This window comes from Colletotrichum destructivum, chromosome 10 (genome assembly GCF_034447905.1).
Source record: "Colletotrichum destructivum chromosome 10, complete sequence".
In the NCBI taxonomy this organism is placed as follows: domain Eukaryota; kingdom Fungi; phylum Ascomycota; class Sordariomycetes; order Glomerellales; family Glomerellaceae; genus Colletotrichum; species Colletotrichum destructivum.
Window position 1 is genome coordinate 2,732,907 of NC_085905.1, and position 18,854 is coordinate 2,751,760.

The 18,854-nt window shown below is 56.4% G+C and overlaps 4 protein-coding genes across 4 annotated transcripts; 1 reads left to right on the forward strand and 3 right to left on the reverse strand.

Annotated features, from left to right (window-relative positions):
* The first annotated feature begins 846 nt into the window (after nucleotides 1–846).
* On the forward strand, nucleotides 847–3,194 carry CDEST_15124 (Putative amidase signature domain-containing protein). Its single transcript, XM_062931280.1, has 4 exons — nucleotides 847–1,209; nucleotides 1,275–1,828; nucleotides 1,892–2,760; nucleotides 2,838–3,194. The coding sequence occupies exons 1-4, from the start codon at nucleotides 1,134–1,136 to the stop codon at nucleotides 2,983–2,985; spliced, it is 1,647 nt and encodes a 548-aa protein (XP_062787331.1). The 5' UTR covers nucleotides 847–1,133; the 3' UTR covers nucleotides 2,986–3,194.
* A 359-nt stretch (nucleotides 3,195–3,553) lies between these two features.
* On the reverse strand, nucleotides 3,554–5,804 carry CDEST_15125 (Putative amino acid permease). Its single transcript, XM_062931281.1, has 3 exons — nucleotides 5,223–5,804; nucleotides 4,840–5,133; nucleotides 3,554–4,745 (listed from the first exon to the last, which is right to left on the reverse strand). Exons 1-3 carry the CDS (start codon nucleotides 5,621–5,623, stop codon nucleotides 3,716–3,718), a joined length of 1,725 nt encoding a protein of 574 aa, XP_062787332.1. The 5' UTR covers nucleotides 5,624–5,804; the 3' UTR covers nucleotides 3,554–3,715.
* Nucleotides 5,805–12,025: 6,221 nt separating this feature from the next.
* Nucleotides 12,026–15,060, reverse strand: CDEST_15126 (Putative concentrative nucleoside transporter domain-containing protein). Its single transcript, XM_062931282.1, has 3 exons — nucleotides 13,925–15,060; nucleotides 12,403–13,738; nucleotides 12,026–12,319 (listed from the first exon to the last, which is right to left on the reverse strand). Exons 1-3 carry the CDS (start codon nucleotides 14,260–14,262, stop codon nucleotides 12,155–12,157), a joined length of 1,839 nt encoding a protein of 612 aa, XP_062787333.1. The 5' UTR covers nucleotides 14,263–15,060; the 3' UTR covers nucleotides 12,026–12,154.
* A 497-nt stretch (nucleotides 15,061–15,557) lies between these two features.
* CDEST_15127 (Putative zn(2)Cys(6) fungal-type DNA-binding domain-containing protein) lies at nucleotides 15,558–18,311 on the reverse strand (the record flags this gene model as incomplete). Its single annotated transcript, XM_062931283.1, has 6 exons — nucleotides 15,558–15,901; nucleotides 15,993–16,218; nucleotides 16,289–16,614; nucleotides 16,718–17,297; nucleotides 17,374–18,192; nucleotides 18,243–18,311. 6 exons carry the CDS (start codon nucleotides 18,309–18,311, stop codon nucleotides 15,729–15,731), a joined length of 2,193 nt encoding a protein of 730 aa, XP_062787334.1. The 3' UTR covers nucleotides 15,558–15,728.
* Between the last annotated feature and the right edge of the window lie 543 nt (nucleotides 18,312–18,854).

Here is an 18,854-nt window from a genome sequence, read left to right on the forward strand (position 1 = left end):
ATCCCGTGGCGCAGGTTCTGCAAGAGAAGGTAGCGGACGAGATGATTTGAGATGGTCCTACCATTGATCAGGTGAAGGCAAATTTGGATCGGTAGTCTCCGTGATTGGAGCCAACGGCCTTCGGCCCCCCTTCTGCTGGACCCCGGTAGGGGGCCATGGCAAATGGCTCGTCATCGAGTAATAACCCGATAGCAGTCACTGGGCCGAATCACCGGTGGTATATCGAGCCTCGCACAGACCCCGGCCGTGTGGCTCTGAATCGTGAGTTGGATGCCGAATTGGGACGTGGAGAGATGCATGGTTCTGGAGTGAAGTCATCGCCAACTCATTCGAGTCCCGATTGGGTAAACTTAGAAGAGCGGGATGAGTATTACATAATGTGTGAAAGCGGCCCTTGACACAGCCAAATCGGGCTGACGTTCCTCCGGTTCGTGATCTGGTTTAACCGAATATCGTCCGGGCCACACGGCGCTAAGGTAAGCGAAAACACTTCTCGGAGTGCCGGAGGTACGTACCGGTCTCCGCCACCGGCATTTCCCCCGCCACCCCCCGGAGACCGACCCGGCGTCACTAGTTCCCCGCGCGCGCGCGTTTTCTCATTCTCTTCTTCCCTTGATCCCCCGAATCCCCTCGATGATGCGGCTCGCACTTTCGCTATCACTATCTTGTATTTCCCTCGCCTATTGCCTTGGATAGACTTCCTACCCTGTACTCGTTCTCGTTGATCTCATCATCCAGCCGTAAGCGACAGCAGGCCTTGTGTCGTCTTGCATGGGGGTAATCGGACAGTGTCTCTAATCTTTACGTCATGACTTTCTCCCCGCTGATTCTTATCAAGCCGAGCTGCCTCTCTGGGCAGAGAATGCCACAACACGGCGTCTACTAAGTCTCCATGATCCCAGGCATCTCTTATCCGTGTTGCCGTCTAGTTGGGTCGTGCCTACGTGCCGGCAGGACGTTCCTACGCGATGTAGCGATGCATCGAGCTAAGCATGCAGGCGGAGGCGCCTTTTCTGGGTCTCAATACAGCCTATATAACATCATAACCCGTGGTATCACCCTGCGTGGCTGTCAGACACCTTCCCACCTTGTGAAGTTCTTGTCAGCTCGGTTTCTTGCCCTTCATCGTCATCATGGCTATGCAGCGTTCATTTTTGGCTCTAGCACTCCTCTGGTTGAGAGTCTTTACCATCGCGACGTGCTCGAGTGGTACGTGCCAGTGCATCCCGCTATTTGTGTAATTAACAGAGGGTAACGAGTAGTTTTATAAACAGTCAAGAGTGTACCGTTTCCCAGCCTGATCGATGTGACAATCGATGAGTTGGCAGAGGGCTTGGAAAACGGCTTGTTTACTAGCGTCGATCTGGTCAACGCCTATCTCGGTCGTATCGCCCAGGTGAACAGCACGCTGAACGTCGTGACCGAGGTGAACCCCGACGCGCTCTCCATCGCTGCAGATCTGGACGCTTCGCGGGCCAATGGCACCATAAAGGGGCCACTCCACGGGATTCCTATCCTCATCAAGAACAACATCGCCACCGCCGACCGTATGAACAATACGGCGGGATCCTGGGCGCTTGTCGGCGCCAAAGTGCCCCGAGATAGCTTCATGGCCATGAAACTGCGCGAAGCGGGAGCTGTCATCCTCGGCAAGACAAACCTCAGCCAGTGGGCCAACTTCAGAAGCAACAACACGAGCAACGGCTGGTCGGCGTATGGCGGTCAAGTGTACGCTGCTTACTATCCCCAACAAGATCCGAGTGGGAGTTCCAGCGGCAGCGGTGTGGCCTCTGATCTGGGACTCGCCCTCGCGGCGTTGGGCACCGAGGTATGTGCCGAACCGCGGTGTTGAAGCTGCGTTAGGGAATCCCGGGTGCTGACATCCTTCCAGACGGATGGTTCGATTTTGTCGCCTTCTCAGCGCAATAACCTGGTCGGCATCAAGCCGACCGTAGGCCTCACTTCTAGGCACCTCGTCATCCCCATCAGCGAGCATCAGGACACCATCGGACCAATGGCCCGGACCGTCAAGGACGCGGCGTACATCTTGCACGCCATCGCCGGTGCGGACCCTAGCGACAACTACACCTCGGCGATTCCCAATAACGGCGAGATACCCGACTATCCGGCGGCCTGCGACATGTACGCTCTCCGCGGGGCACGCATCGGCATCCCGCGCAACGCCATCGAGCTCTTCTCCGACAACACGACCGGCACCGAGACGGAGGCCTTCGAGAAAGCGCTCGACGTCTTCAGGGCAGCAGGCGCCGTCATCGTAGACAATGCAAACTTCACCGCCGCCGAGCAGCTCGTGACCTCCAACTCGGAGACCGTCGTTCTCAACGCCGACTTTATCTCGAACCTGGCATCCTACCTCGCCGAGCTGAGCTTCAATCCAAACAACCTGACCTCACTGGCCGACGTCCGTAGATTCACGCAGTCCTTCAAGCTGGAAGACTACCCCGATCGCAACACGGGCGTGTGGGACGACGCTCTCGACGAGCAGGGGTTCAACAACACCGACCCGCGGTTCTGGGCTGCGTGGCAGGAGAGCGCGTATCTCGGCGGCGAGGGCGGGTTGTTGGGCACTTTGGAGAGGCACCATCTCGATGCCGTCATCTTGCCGACCAGCTTTTCGAGTCCGTGGGCCGCCATCATCGGGGCGCCCGTGGTGACGGTCCCGCTGGGATTCTATCCGGCAAACGCCACGGTGATCAAGAACCGGAGGGGCAACCTGGTAGACACCGGCCCCCATGTGCCGTACGTAATCGCTTCCGCTTCCCAGTTGTCCTAGCATATAGTATGTCTTGATGGCCGTATATACTGACGATTCGCAGGTTTGGCATCAGCTTCCTTGGAGCAAAATTTCAGGAGGCTCGGCTGATTGGCCTGGCGTACGCATATGAGCAGCGGACGTTGACGAGGTCAAAGGTCCAGCCGTACATCGTCCCCAGCATTGAGATTGGAGACTTTACTGGGTTTTAGTACATGAAATTTGTCAATTACCCAAAGGGCAATGGATGCAAATGTCATGGTTAACAGCAACAAGACCCAGTTGACGAGTTTAACTCACGTTCAACACGTTCCTTAAGCCTCAATCCCAGATAGCCAACGTCTGCAAACACGTACTTGAAAACAGTGGGCAAAACTGCAAGTAAACGCTTGAATTATAATTATAGAGCCCTTGTGACCAGGGTAAAAGTAAAAAGACAAAAAGGAAATCGACATAGCACAACTCGGTTTCGATCCGAGGACCTCTGGGTTATGAGCCCAGCGCTCTACCCCTGAGCTATTGTGCTTGAATGCGTTCATTGATGTTCCAAGCAAAATTTTATGGATGCATAAAGCTATCTTCGTGTGTGAGTCACCGCGAGCGGGTGATGTGCCACATCAAATCCACTCAACCAAACCGTTTTAGTCTGCTTCCACAAAGCCGATGTTTTCCGTGTTACTGCCAAACCAGATGCGCGAGCAACCAACGTGACTAAAAACGAAGTCAACCTATGCTAAATCAAATCACTTGTTAAAGAGATGAGGTAAAGGGAGTTTGCGCATAATAAACATCCTTTTTGGTCTGGATTGGGATATCTACGGAACGACTAGGCGGACCAACACGCCGTGGTATATTCGCAGGACATGATACTCATGAAACGATAACAACTCGCCTCCGTCCTTCCTCCTTCTCGGATTCTCATAATACACACTTCGCTTTTACTTAGAACAGCCAGGACAAGAAGGTCTTGTAGAACCATCCGCCCTTGCCGCCCTTGCCACCGCTGGCCTCCTTCTCTGCGGCCTTGCGCGCGAGGAACTCCTCCTCCTCGCGGTCGATGATGTCCTTGCCGGTGTAGAAGTCGGCCTCGTGAGGCTTGACGCCGCGGGTCTTGTAGTAGAACTTGTGGCCGAAGATGAGGATGAGGTAGAGGGGGATGCCGAGGTAGCCGGTGATGAAGGTCTTGTACTTCTCCTTGCCGAAGTCGCCGCCGGTGAAGACATCGTAGTTCTTGGTGAGGGCGACGATGATGCAAAGAGCCAGCGCGCCGTAGGAGCCCCAGATGCCGAGGGGCGCGACGTAGGGCAGGACCTCGTTGGGGATGTTCTGCGCTTTGCGGGCCTTGCACCACCAGATATGAGTGACGAGGATGGAGATCCAGGTCAGCAGGCCGAAGATGGTCGTCAGGTTGACGAAGTAGCCGAAGACGGCCTTGGAGTCGTTGGAGACGTTCATGAAGGCCAGCAGGGCGAAGAGGGCGGAGAAGCCGAGGGCGTAGACGGGCACGCCGCGCTTGTCGGTGCGCTTGAAGATGGCAGGGGCAGAGCCGTCCGAGGCGAGGCCGTAGAGGGTACGGCTAGCAATGTACAGATCCGAGTTGGACGCGGAGAAGACAAAGACACAGATGCAAGCGTTGATGATGTGGGGGATGACCTTGACACCGGCCAGCGTGGCGGCGACGACGAAGGGCGAGGCGGAGGCACCGGTCTGAGCCTTGGTGGCGAAGACAAGTTCCTTAGAGTCGTAGGGAACCAGCATGCCGACGAGGAGGACACTGAGGCAGTAGAAGAACAGGATGCGGTAGAAGGTCAGCTTGATGGCGCGGGGAATCGTCTTGCGAGGGTTCTGGGCCTCGGCGACGGTGACACCGACGAGCTCAGTGCCCAGGTAGGCAAAGGTGGCGTTGACCATGCAGGACCAGAAGCCGAGGAAGCGGCCGGCGTTGCCAGTGTCGATGTACTCTTTGAAGGCACTGTAAAGGTGGGTGAAGTTGTTAGTCGGGGGGGGCAACGTCTACGGTTTGTTTACACACAAAAGGAGCATGTTCCAAGTCATAAATCACTTACCCAGGTTCTTTCCAGTAGCGGAAGCCCTTGCGGTCCCCGTCGGGGCCACCGCCGAGGGCGAGGATGAGGGAGAAGAGGATGATGCCAACGATGGTGATGACCTTGAAACTGGACAGCCAGAACTCGAACTCGCCGAAGAAACGGATGCCGAAGTAGTTGATGCAGACGATGACGACGAGGAAGATAGCGATGAAGACACCGGGGTTGACTCTCTCACGGTCTACCCAGAACTGGATGACGAGGGCGGCGGCTGTAAGCTGGTTGGGCGTGACGATGATGTACTTGAACCAATACCTGTGTGATGGGACGGGTTTGTCAGCGCCTTGTCCAGACCCCAAGAGTAGATGAGAGTGAGAGAGAGAGAGAGCAACTGGAAGACTCACGTCCAGCCGAGGGCAAAACCAAGCGAAGGGTCGCAGAATCTGGAGGCGTAACCGGTGAATCCAGAGGAGATGGGCAGCCAGGCGGCCATCTCACCGAGACCAGCCATGACGAGGAAGACGATGAAACCGACGAGAGTGTACGAGATGAAGACGGAGCCGGGGCCTGCCTGGGCGAGGGCCTTGCCGGTTCCGATGATGAGACCAGTTCCGATGGCACCGCCGATGGCAATCATGGTGATGTGGCGGGCCTTGAGGCCGCGATGCAGCGACGTCTCGGCGCTGGTCTCGAGGCCGCGGATCTGGACATTCTCCTTGTCGTAGGTCTGGGTGTCGTAGCCCGTCTTCTCGATGTCGTGGGCGCCCTCCGAGGAGGACGTCCGCTTGACGAGGCCGTCGCTCATGGTTGCTCGCGTGTGTAACGACAGCTAGAGATCGTACACGGTGTAGCAACAGAGACTCTCTCGGTCTGGATGTGGTTGAGGCAAGCAGGGAGAGAGAGGGAGAGGAGAGGGAGGGGGGTGTCCTTCGCTATGAGGGAGACAGAGGGAGCTCTGGGAGCGAAAGGGATGAGAGAGAAGAAGGGAGATCACGACTGGGAGACGGAGGGAGGAGGGGGGTTGGAGGTTCTTTAATTAAGATTCGGGCGCCGGTGTCTGACGGACGGGAACGCCTTGGAGGGTGCCGCATGTGAAACGGAGGTAAGTGGTGTGCTTGTACTAGCAACGGGCCATCGTACGGATATCAGCTTTGCCTTCCGTTCGACTGCCAGCCTGCCGGTCACAGAACCCCATCCATCCCCATGCCTCTCACTCAGTCTGCCTGCCTGTCTGTCTCTCGCAGGTTCGCGGGCTGGACCCGGCCTACCCTGTTGCTTTCTTGGGGGATGGGGAGGGGGGAGCCCTTCGGATTGGGGACTGGCGTCGCACGCTAAGATAGGCACATCCAGCATCCCTGCAGACATCGCCGGGGGGGGGGGGGGGGGGGGGGGCAGTGGTTTGTAGGAAAGGTAGGCCGGGCTGCTGCTGCTACTTACTGTATGGTATTGGCTGTTGGAATTACCTTTCAAGCTGGGTATTACTAGTACGGAATTACTATTACGGATACCTAGGCGCGTGTTTTCTCTTGGTATCTCCTCCTGTATGCGACTCCGCGGCGCATGGTATGTGACATGAGGTCCGATATGGAGTCAATATGGGGACTACGGGGGACCACCTGCACCGGGATCACGGTTTTCTGCGCAGCGTATACCTGTAGGTAGGTAAGCAAGCAAGAGAGCGTCTGTGTGTGTGTCTCGCGAGCAGTTACCAGGGTTCAGCACCGGCCGAAAGAGGGGACCAAGGCCCCTAGGCGAGTCTAAATGAGGGGGAGAGCTTGGAGGAACAATTTCTCTGCCAGGGGTGGTTGGAGAGGCAGAAGCAAAGGCAGAGACAGAGGAGAGGAGAACGTGAGACTTTGGTGTGGCAAAGCCAAACGGTGAGACTTGCCCTTTTGCAGTTTGTACTATGATAGTAATCCACAGCATGATTGGGCACCGGGAGGCTGCGCAATCCAACGCTGCCCATGTTCAGCCTTGGCGGGCATCATCATCATCATCATCATCATGGCGGCAGAGACTGGCATGTGCGGGGGTCACCATTCATGAGAAGCCAGAGCTATCATCATCAGAGAAGAGGGGCGGAGGGGGTGGGAGAAAGGGAAGAGATGAGATGAAGGAGATACTTGGCGGCCAAAGTCACTCGTTAACGCCAAGTATCGTGAACCGCCGAGCACGAGTCGTGGAACAGGATGGTTTCTCCATGGTCCGACGGTGCCTAGAGGCGTTGCCCAGCTGCCCAGTCTCTTGAGGGCTCCGTCGGCGTGCTGGCTGTGGACAGTTGAGGAAAGCTTAGATGGGACAAGCAAAGGGACAAGCACCAAGGTACCTGACGAAGCGAGAGGACCCCTTGCCCGGGTGGGTGGACATGATGGGCATGATGGGGCGTGATGGGTGGTACCAAGAAAACACCAAGACAATGGCCAGCTGCGTGGGATTCCTTCGGGACTCTGGAAGGGGGAGGGGGAGAGGGAGGGGGGTAGGAAAGCTTCTGGGTTGTGGTTCCTGGTTTCTTCTGGGAACAACGCCCGCAACCACAAGGTGCGCCCATTGATCAAGAGGCGCGAACCTCTCTCCATCCAGACAGACGATATTCGGTATCCGGGGGGGGGGGGGGGGGGCTCTCTGTCTCTCTCTCTCTTTAAACCATGCAACGCTTATCTCTGGGGCGAGTCGCCAAGGTTGATTTTGTTTCTTTCGCCCCTCCCCTCCCCCCCGTCTCTTGTTTATCGTGAAAATTTGCAGAGTCTGTCAGCGCCATGCGCATCACGCAAACCGTCCGTGTGGTCAGACACGGGGCATTGAGTCAACCTCGCGAGGGGTGCGGACTATGGAGTAATAAGGAGAGAAACAAAACGTACGGCGCAGGGCAGGACGTTATGTGTTAAGCAGTGTCTCCGTCTCTGGTCTTACATGCACGTACGGTACAACCCGTAAGCATCAGTTACCGCCAGACACTGAGTGGGATGGAATGGAATAGAATGGATGGTCTGTCCGGCCCGGCTGGTGGGTGGATTGGGTTGGGTTGGGTTTGGCCCGGATAAGGCGCACAACCACTGCAACACCAAGACTTGTCACCACCAGCCAACTCGGGGAGAGCCAAGAGATAGAACGCTCACGCGATGGTCGTTCGCTTTCGGGCCATCTGCGGGGGGGCGGCGGCTTACTTGCAAGCCACGATTCATACCCTCTCGCCAATCACCGCCGGACGGTCTCGTGCCTAGATAGGCTGTTCGCTTGCGGGACCGATCCCTCTCTCTCTCTCTGGTCTGGTCTGGTCTGCTCGATTCGATGGCTGGGAGAGCCCGGCGAGGCATCGAGCGAGTCACCGAGACCACCCGGGCCAAACACAGTGATCGGTGGGCAACTTGGCAAGCGATGCAGTGATGGATGGTAGTCGGCGTGCCCGTGTCTGCCCAGTGCCCAGCGTTCTAGCGCCCGGTGATGAGTGATGCATAGAATCCATCATCTGGAGGGTGCGCCGGCGACAGGAACACCCACCCACCCTGACAATGACAGCTCGAACGGACGAGAACAGACCACTCAAGACATCGGACCAACGCTCCCCGCCAGCGCCAGTGGGTGGGTTAGTGCCCCCCAAGCCCCAAGGGCTTGTCCATCTCTTGCATCTCTTGTTCGCGGGCTAGGCGTTGCTTAGCAGCGGCAGAACGCCTCGTCGTGGAAGTCTGTCTCACCGAAGAATGAAACCCTAGTCCTCCTCCTCCTTCTCCTCCTCCCCTCCGCCTTTCAACACAGCCTGTGGGTGCATGGCATAGCAGAAAGTATCACGTACTTGAAACGTACTGGTTATGTGATTCTGTTATGTGTTTGGCCAGCCGGCGGGGGGGCGAGCATCGAACCTAATCACCAAACCGATACTAACGCATATTGATAATATCGTCCTCGTGGGCCTCTCCATCTGGCGTTCTAGAAGCGAGCCCGCATTCTGTAGACACTAGTGTATGTATCTGTACCCGTAGACTTACTTGTATCCGTGTTTGCGGACGGTGCGGTGCATCCCCATGCCCACTCCATCCTATCCCATCCCATCCTGTCCCGACTCCTCCATCCTCCCGGTCACCACTACCATCGTCTCGCCCATTCAGAGCCCGTATCCGTCTCCCCGCCAAGACGTTTATCTCTGGCCCAAACAGGCAGGTCGCTATCTCATCCACTTAAGCCCCTGTCATTGTCTCTCTCTCCCTCCCCCCTCCCCTGGCTGCCATGGATTCGACCGAGCTTATCCTCGCCCTTGACCGTTCGTGGCCTAGATTGCCGGGGGGTCATCACCTTGGATGGGATGGGCCTGGGACGGGCTCCGGGCACTTTACCTTTTCTCGTCCAACGCCAGTGGCCCGGAATCTCGATTTTTGAAAAAATCTGTCAGTTGGCTGTTCTAACTTTTTTGTGTGTGTGTGTGTCTGGGCTACCGGCACCAAGGGACTAGAGTCAACTAGTCAAAGTAAATGACTAGTAGACGACTCTCTTCCTGGTCTCTCACGTTGGTAGTTATTGTACAGAGTATTTGGCAGCAAACCCACACTCCGGCCGGGCACTTCGCAGGATGCAACTCACTCCCCGCGGGAAGCCATTCCCAAATGGTCTGCGGCGTCTCCCGCACATTTCCGGTCCAGTCCAAATCCAATCGTGCCATCCTGCCGTTCTCGGCACTCAAGCCAGTCTTCAACTGCTCAGGGGATGCAGGGAGACGTTAAGCTCAGTTGAATAAAGTACAGTGTATGTACTATCAGCCTCTTCGGGAAGGCAGTGTGAAGAAGCAGTGATACTTATTACTCTGCGCTGCGTCTGTGGCAAGTCAACAGAACCAAACTTGGATCATATACCGAACAGGATCATCCTGTTGGCGTCCCAGTTCGACACGAGGCACCCGCGCGCCGCGTGCCACGCGCGCTGCGCTCCAGCAAACAAGGCCAGATGCGCCATTGAACTCTGAAGCCCACCTGAACAAGTGCACAGCCCAGCCATCCTGGCCGGGTCTTTGACGGGTCCCAGTATCCATCCATACCTGTAATCTGTCTGTCTTTGGTGTCCGAGGACTCTCATCTCTGAGACTGACTCTTGACGTCCATTGGGAAACGGACTGCCAACTCCCTCGTGCTAGCATTGACCCTCCAAGGCTCCAAAGGACCCATCAGCAATAATTCCCGACGCCATTTGACAATTTCTGCCGTCTCGAGCTACCTGCGAGATCTGGGATCTAGGCACTAACCAGGAAGCCGTTCGCACAGGGATTGCGCCTGTAGACAGCCATCGTTGAAAATTACACATTACAGAGTATTATGAAAGGGTCGACTGCTTGCTGGTGGAGGTTCGCCCTCTCATGACGAATTCCACTCAGACACGATACTGCTAACCGTTCAACCAGGGACAGGGCGGCGGGGTTCGACTGACACGCGAGCGGGCGTCTGATATTGCCCATAACATATTGATATTGGTCTGTTCTGTTTTCTCCAACATAAACACACACACACACACCGTAATCAAACCCGCGCCATTCCCAACGCGCCACCCTAACACCGAATATCCTGCCGGATCAACCTCGCCAAGAGGCCCTAGATGAGGGATTTTAGCCATCAGAAGCCAAGGCTTTTGCTGCCAGGCCGGACGGACTCTGACGACTCGTATGCGCGCTCTCGCGCGCATGGTTCGATACTGTCCAAGCAGAAAACGGTCTGTCTGTTAGTTGCCAACTTTGCTCGCCACGGCGGTGAGGTAAGGAGACGGACAAGTGTCCCGATATTCTTCTTTGTCCGGCGACACAAACAACCGAGGCTCATTGCCAGTCTGAAGCCATCGCCAGCGTCCAGATTCCACCCTGCCTATCAGTCCCCCCCCTGTCGACACCACCTCCGGCTATCCACGGTCGTGTGTCACCCTCCATGTCTCGTTGGAATCTCGCGCGCAATCTCAGTGATGTTCGATGCATCTTAGCGCTCTCTAAATCATCAAGCCCCCCCGACCATGCGCTTGTCAGCTGTGTTGGCCTCCTTCCATACGTTTTCTAGCGTTTCCATAGCTGACCGCCGCCGCCGCCGCCTCAAACTCTGCTGCTTCAAAATTCCCGTCATGCCCGTGATTGGTCTCTCCCATAATCCTGCCTAGTCTTTTGCAATTTATTCAGGGGCTTCAGGTTCACCCGGGGGGGGAAGCTTCTTCCCCGGCTGGCCCCCAGGTTTCCCCCCTCTCGCGTCTTGAAAACAACTAGCCAGGGCAGTGTAAATGCGCAATGGTATTGCCATGTGCACCCATGTGAAGGCCCAGGCCATTCTCTAGCTGTTTGTTGGCGCTCTCGGAGCCTGTGGACAAGCGGCCAGTTGGGCAAGGAGGGGGGGGAGGAGGAGGGATGGGGTAAAGGATGGAAACGATGGGGTAAATCTCTCGTAAGAGGTTTGCATTCCCGGCTGAACCATCCTGACACGGTTCATCTCTTGGACATCTCTGGACCATCGCTTGGTCACAAAACTGTCCGCGCCATGTGTTCGAGTGCCTTTTTGATCGTTTTTATTACGTGAAATGGCGGAGGGAAACTTTGACAAAAGTCTTAGCATTCCGGGGTATGGGGTATGGGGGAGGGACTCGGCGTAGGTTATCGCAATCAGTTGACGAGGCCACGAGACGAGTGCGGAGCCCTCCTCAGTTGAGAGATGCGTGATGAGTGATGCCGTGATGGCCGTTTGAGGATATTGACGCTGACTCTTGGACAGGACTAGCAGTTGGTACCTCTTGACGAGCGTTCTTGATAGCTATCTGAATCAGAAACATTCCTGACAAAAATCAGCCTTGGCTGCCATGGGAGAGCCCGGCGCTGTCTGCCCTTCCCTCGCAAGGGAGAGGCTGAGCTATCCAGGCTGGGCGCGACTGTCTCGGCCCAACGGCCACACAGCTCTGTAGAATGTTTCACCGTGCCCGCCTTGTAAGACAGGTACGGCTTTCTCGCTGCGGTCACCTACTTTCGAAGTATGCCTCGCTGCCAGTGGCCATCGAGAAAGCAACACAGTCGTGCCAAAGGGTACGAAGAATTGCCTGCCGGCCCGCATGGTGGTAGGAAGACACGTCGGCAGCTCTCACACTTTTCTCCCAGGCTTCGAATGGTAACAGCAAGGGATACCGTGTTGAATTCACACCTTCACATGAAAGAACTTGGGAGTTACACACCACCGAGAGGCAGTGCGCATCGTCTGAGCCTCTTCTACCCTTTTCTAACTAGACCCCCCGGGCACATGTCACATCATTGATGGGTCTACTACTGTCGTCGGTAATATGTTCACGTGTTTCGGTCTATTGACTTTGGTTTTGTTTTCTGGACTTTACCCCGGAGCTACCCAGTGTACAGCATACCAGCAACGCTGGCCGATGTCAGGGTCGACAGAACGCCGGCAAACAAGGCCGACAGTGCAACGCGCGAGACGTCGCCAGCACGGCCAGGGGCGATCTGGGAGAGGACACCAATCTGCGTGCCGAGAGATCCGATGTTGCCAAAACCCTAGGGTATACGCAGTCAGCAAGGCTCCCGATGTTACGGGGAGGGGGGTCCCCCCCTCCAGGAGTGAGGAACGGGATACTCACGCAGCAAGCGTAAGTGGCGATGAGCTTGGATCGGGCAGACATGGACACGTAGGGCTCGACATTGCTAGAGAGCGACTTGAAGGCGACAAACTCGTTGGTGATGATCTTCATGCCGATGAGCTCGCCAACGACGAGCAGGTCCTTGTTCGGCACTCCGAGACACCAGGCCACCGGGTAGAGGATGTAGCCCAGGATGAGCTGAAGGGTCAAGGGCGGGTCGTGGATGCCGAGATACCTGCCGACCCATCCCAGGACGCCGTTGATGAGGGCGACGAAGGAGATGATGCAGAGGAGAGTAGCCAGGATCATGCCGGCCACCTTGAGGCCGAACCAGGCGCCGTTGGCGAAGGCGTGGATGGCGTTGGACGCCTTCTCGTCGTCGTCGGGCACCGTGATGCTGCCCTTGGTGAGGCTCTCCTCGGTCTCCGGGTACCGCAGCTTCGACACGGCGATGCTGGCCGGGATCGACATGACGCACGACGAGACGAGCACCTGGGCATCGAGGCCGAGGCTGATGTAGCCCACGAGCACCGACCCGGCGATGGTGGCGAAGCCGCAGGTCATGACCTGGTGGATCTCGGAGAGCGTGAGATAGGGCACAAAGGGCTTGATCAGCATGGCCGACTCGCCCTGGCCGATGAAGGGGGTCGCCGTGGCCACGACGGCCTCGGCGCCCGAGACGCGGAGGGACCAGAAGAAGAAGACGGCGAACTTCTTGATGAACCACTGCAGGAAGCCGCAGTGGTAGAGCAGCTGGACGAGCGAGATGAAGAAGATGATGGCCGGGATGACGGAGATGAGGAACCATGTGCGCGTGGGCACCTCCTCGTCGGTCAAGAACTCGAGGCCTTCCTTTGCGAAGCCCAGCAGGGTGCGGGCCATCTCGGAGATGAAGGCGAAGATGTCGTAGCCGACGCTCGTCTTGAGGACGAAGACGGCGATGACGAACTGGGTCAGCATGCCGCCGATGACGGTGTGCCAGGGGATCTTGCGCCAGTCGCGCGAGGTGGCGGTCAGCAGGGCGATCATGAGGAGCAGGCCGAAGAGGGAGATGGCGCGGCTGGCGCGCGTGTTCTCGCCCACGTCGTCGGGGATCATGGAGCCGACGAGGAAGACGCCGATGGTCAGCAGGGCGGCGAGCGGCTGGTGCAGCTTCTTGGGCGTCAGGTCGTAGACCCTGGCGACGGTGTGGCCCCAGACGAAGCGCAGCGGCACCATGACGGCCGCGGCCGGCAGCCAGAGGGTGACGATCCGGATGGTGATGGCGAGGTAGACCAGGAATGGCTTCAGCCAGCCGAGCCTGTCGCGCTGGAAGACGAGGCCGACGATCCACCATCTGTATTTGGGCGACAAGAATGTCTTTGGTCAACCGATGCCCCGAACCCCAAAGAGGAAGAAGGTATCTGCACGAGAACGATATACATACACATACGCATATATATATATATATATATATACGTATATGTGTGTTTACACATGTTTGTGTGTGTCTGTGTGTGTACATATCTCGAGAGAAACTTACGCGGTGAACAGCATCCATACAACGACGTGGACCGGAAGCCTGTACCTCCGGTAGAACCTCGTCCATTTGGCCCGCTTGCCCTTGGAGTCGCGCATCGAGTCCGTCTGGTTCGTTCCGACCTCCAAGTCGCTGGCGTCGGCGGCGGCGGTGGCATCAGTGGCATCGCCGTCCTTGGCGGGCGACTTTCCCATCTCATCAGCCTTCGACAGAGGCGCGTGGCCCACTTGCAACTCGCCGGCGCCCACGTCGCTCTCGGGTATGCCGCCGCGCTTCTCGGAGGTGAAGTCGGTGCCAGACGGGTCACCACCACCCGGCGACGCTGTAGGGGCGGGATGCATGGTGTTTGCTGTGACCGTACCGTACCGTACCGTGCCGTACTGTAACCCTTTTGGCGAAGGATGTCGATGAGAAGGGGGTGGTGAACAGGTCGAAGTTTCGGTGAGTCGAGGTCTCTCTCTTCCCGGCCCCCTTTTTTAGAAAAATTTGGCAGCGTGTGGAGAGGAATAGCGGGCCATCAACGTCCTTGTCCGTGTGGCGATCCGAGATGGGACGATAATGAGGGGTACAGCATGTAACGGACGGAACCCCAGAGTGACAAGGTTTCAAAACTGTTAGTCCATGATATGTGTTATTGTGTATCAAGCAAAGTTGCTGATGCATCGATAACAAGTGGCAAACCTCCTCTCTTGGGAGCAGAAGCCCCGAACACCATGTGTGCCCGCCCATCCAGCCCGTTTCTACCGTTTGCATGCGGAGAGGATCGACATCGTCGCACCGCGCGACTGCGCGTTCGCGTCTTCGTAACGAACCCTGAGCCGACTTGGCCCGAGGGAGCCGAGTCGGCCCTTTCTCCACGCCTTCCACTCAGGGTTCCCAGGGTGCCGCGCTACACAAGTTCATTCAACCTCAACGGCCCGATGGTGTGAGAATGAGCGGTCTTGAGAGCAGAATGAGACCACATGTTGCTATCGAGCATTCCTGATGAGCCGGACTCAATGGGCGCTTGCCAAAAGTGCAACTTGAGCCTCACACAATTGCCACAGCGCCCGGTCTGGCCGGGGCCGGTGAGTTGGGGGGGGGGGGGGGGAAGATGAGTGAAAGGTGATTGATTGACTGAAGGGTGGATGAAAGAATGGTGACGTCGCTGGCTGAGTGAAACAATATGATGTAAACAACAAAGTCACCACGACTTTAGAACTGCGGCTTAAATCTTAGGACGAACCGGCGAGATCTGTTGACATCCCCCGCAGCGATCAAAGAAGATTAGCTTTCCCAGCGCGGCAGTCTCATTGGAAACTCTATTCTTTTGAGTGCGTGACGACACGAAATGAGAAAAATGCGGCGCGGAAACGTCTGAATACTCATTCACTCACTCCCATGATACATCGCAACCCCCCGACTACCTTAGGTAATGAAGCATCTTCCCCTTATTTGAACGCAGGTTGGGCGTGGGTTCCCGATAACTGAAGATGTATGACGTGGGAGCCAAGCGTAGCACGACTCTTTTTGTCCCGGCTTTCCGCTATCATCTTGGCGGTGAGCTTGATTGAGCCGTTCACAGTTCACAGAAGTTCAGGGACGATGACAAGCCGCGGTCGGAGGTTTGAAGTATCCCGATGTCCGCTTCCTATCAGTTCGACTGTGTGTGAATTAACTTGGTCCGCAGACCTCCCGCGCCGTGTAAGGGGGTAGCACTTCAACTACGGATTCTACACGATTGATGTATACGAGTTTCTACCAAACTTTGAAAGCAGGCCATGCCCTGTTCTCTACCCACTCTCCAAACCCATTCGCTCCAAAGAAATCACTTGCGTCTTTTTGCTCTGAGAGGCTTGGGAACCGGCATCGCGTCCGGGTCCTTGGCCGCCTTCGTGCGTCCCTGGCGATGCCAGATGTCTTCCAAAGACCAATCATCCTCAAACATCTGCGAGACCCAGTAAAAGGGGCTGCCGAGGTCCTTTTGCTCGGGGCAGCGGACTGGCAACCATGTCACTCAGTCAGTCAGTGACTCGATAGCCTGCGATGGAATCACACGTGATGAGATGATGCGGTTGGGCTCGAGACTCACCGTCCTCTCGCATCTCCCTCATCTTTTGCCAGTTCTCCCGGCAAAACTTCTCATGCTCGCTGCTGAGCCCCGTCCAGAACCACTTTGTGATGTGGTCGCCGATCCAGCTGTCCGCCGGGCAGAGGGAGTCGGGTGCTCTCCTGTAGTACTGCCAATGGAGCAGCAGGATGTTGGCGCTCTTCTTCACCATTTCGAGGTACGAGAGGTACGCGTACTGTCGCAGTTTCTGCTGAAAATAAAGGTATTTAGCACAAAGATCTCATAGCAAAGTCCAAACCCTGGTGTCCTCTCTATACCTCTTCGCCCTGGCACAGTAGGGCGTCCAGACGGTGGTGTTCCGTCATGACGGCAAGCTCGTGCAACATCAAGAACACGACGACGTAGACCGTGAAGAAGGACGTCCGTATCTTCTTGCAGCAGATCTTCTCGAGGTCTTCCAGCACCTGCTCGTGGTACTTGAGCATTACTATATGGCTGATCGAGTTGATCTGCTTGGTGATCGTCGGAGGTGTTGGGACCCGGTCAAGCAGAGGATGGAAGTCACCCTTGGCCGGCATCATGCCCAGACAGCTGGCGCTTTTGGTGTTTCTGTCGTAGACCCACGAAGGATGCATGCTGACGTCTGGAGATGGAACCTGTCAGCATGCAAAAGGGTGACCAGACGGAGATTTAAGAGTCAGAAAAATACGGTCGGATGGAAAACCAAAGTGCCGGATGGTACCTACGGAGTGCAAAGCGTAGCTTGAAGAAATTCAACAAAAGCCTTTGGTCAACAACATTCTCGGCGTCGCTGACTCTGTTGTAATGCTCCAGCGCGTTCTTGTAATGGTCGAGGATGAGCTGGTTGGCATCGCCCCTCTTGGTCTTCTCCTCCCAGCTGCCGACGGCATTGGCCTCGACGTATTCGTCAAAGGCTTTGCGCGTTTCGTTGACGCTGGCGAGGGCGTATGGCTCGAGGGCAGTCTTCCGGACCTCGCCGCTTCCCTCGTCCAGCCAGATATAGTTGACTTGATCACCGGGGCTTTCCACGAACCGCCTCACTTCGATGGTCATGGGCACCGAGCAGAGTCCCCGCATCACCAGGCTGATCCTATACGTGGTATCACCATCCCATAGTCTGGGACCGGGGACTTTAGCAGGGGACCCCCAGGCTTCACAACCCGCCGTATTGGGATCACGGTATAGCACGACGTCGGAGAGTTTGGTTCGAATGCAAGGCTGTCGGTGGACGACTTTGGCGGAACTCATGTCGACTCGGGAACACGTAAGGCAGGGCCCTTGGCGGTCGTTCGGGTTGACATCGCACTGCGTTTGCAATTAGCCTCCAAAACGAGCTCTGGTTGGTTCAAAGGGGGTGTGTTCCGTGCAGCTGTAGACATACTTTGAGGCGCTGCATGCGGCATCTGATGCAAGCACCAATCTGCCTGGTGTCCGCTATAGCTCGGCGTTCTTCCTCCGTCATTGTACGTTTTCTTCGACTACCTGTCTTGGCTCTTTCGGGGCCCGCTCGCTTCTCGTGTCCGAAGATGGCATTGCTCTTCCCGGCGGCGCCGTGGTTGAAACGCATTTCAACCTCGGGGCTCGGTCTAGCCGTTACGGGCTCGATGCCATGGGGCGGAGATGCTTGGGGATGCGTCATAAGTTGATGCTCAGGAAAGGGGAATCGGCGAGGGGTCACGATGCACATGTCCTTAGGACTACACGAGCCGCTGGACAACGCAATTGTGCTGGGCGGGGGCGATATCCAAGTCGAGCATGTCGCAAGCCCAGCCGACACTTCCCAGTGTCTCGGCTGTCCACAACAATCCGCTACTCGTTCAGGGCCAAGTGTGCCACCAGCTGTCTGACGTGCGGTTGGATAAGGGCCAGTCCTGTAGCAGCCAGCCAGTTGCGAGGGATTGGCAAAGTTGGAATATTGGCTTCCTAGGGAAGCCACCGCTGAAGTCATCGGTTGCAGTGTTGGTTCATCGAGGCACCTAGCGTGAACAGAAGAGCCCAGAGCCTCTAGCGGATATAATTCTTCGGCCGAGTGATACGAGCCGTCGATGGGATGGTAGTACTCGTGGAATGGAACTGCGGCCGCTTGAGCTACGGAGAGGCCTTCGTACTCCTCCCAGTGTGGCTGCGTCTGAGTGTCTGCGTACGCGCCAAGGTGGGTTGGATAGAAGGGGGCTTGGCCATGTCCCGTAGTCTTGGTATCCTGAGATCAGTTAGCCACATATCCCTCTTAGGACTCGGGTCGAGCCAGACGTTGTTGCCGCGAAATTGATACAAAGGAGGGGAAAGTTCGAATGGAGCTGTGATGCTTTGTGAGGACATGACTCGCCAGAGACAACTTACAGAATAGATAGGGGCAGCATGGCTCGGCCAAGTCTCCGGGGCTTCCGAAATCTCCATCTTCGGCGAACCGGCCGGCAGACGGCACCTCTTTCTTGGTTCCCAGGAGTTGCTGTGGTCCGATGTCCAACTGTCCGAGTGTGGACCGTGGCGACTGCTTGGATAGTGTGGACACAACAAACTCGCTCAACTGCCAACCTTGAACCTGGCTGCCGGTGGAAGGAAGGACAGACAAGGATATGACACTCCCAGGTTGTGACACTATTTGGTCAGCTATGATATCTTGCGAACAGGTTGATGCAGGCTGAAAAGATGTGACTGGAAAACGTTGATGTGAGCAGCAGAGTTTGGTCGCACAATCGGCTGTTGATATTACAGGAATCCAGGTTATTCAGTTGATCGGAATATTCAGTCGACCAGAACACCAAAAGCAGCTCTACGAAAGCACAGTGGAATTATGTTTTCTGGCATGTCCCTTTGTCTATTTTAACAGAAAACGGGTGGCACCTTGGCGTCCCAGTGGAA

Bases quoted from the DNA above. Each gene is read 5' to 3' on its own strand.
- CDEST_15124 (XM_062931280.1), top strand. From the start codon at position 1,134: ATGGCTATGCAGCGTTCATTTTTGGCTCTAGCACTCCTCTGGTTGAGA. The intron at 1,210-1,274 runs GTACGTGCCAGT...TTTTATAAACAG, and splicing joins CATCGCGACGTGCTCGAGTG to TCAAGAGTGTACCGTTTCCC. The intron at 2,761-2,837 runs GTACGTAATCGC...GACGATTCGCAG, and splicing joins GACACCGGCCCCCATGTGCC to GTTTGGCATCAGCTTCCTTG.
- CDEST_15126 (XM_062931282.1), bottom strand. From the start codon at position 14,262: ATGCATCCCGCCCCTACAGCGTCGCCGGGTGGTGGTGACCCGTCTGGC. The intron at 13,739-13,924 runs GTAAGTTTCTCT...GCCCAAATACAG, and splicing joins GTATGGATGCTGTTCACCGC to ATGGTGGATCGTCGGCCTCG. The intron at 12,320-12,402 runs GTGAGTATCCCG...CGTATACCCTAG, and splicing joins TCGCCACTTACGCTTGCTGC to GGTTTTGGCAACATCGGATC.
- CDEST_15125 (XM_062931281.1), bottom strand. From the start codon at position 5,623: ATGAGCGACGGCCTCGTCAAGCGGACGTCCTCCTCGGAGGGCGCCCAC. The intron at 5,134-5,222 runs GTGAGTCTTCCA...CCCATCACACAG, and splicing joins GGTTTTGCCCTCGGCTGGAC to GTATTGGTTCAAGTACATCA. The intron at 4,746-4,839 runs GTAAGTGATTTA...CCACCTTTACAG, and splicing joins CGCTACTGGAAAGAACCTGG to TGCCTTCAAAGAGTACATCG.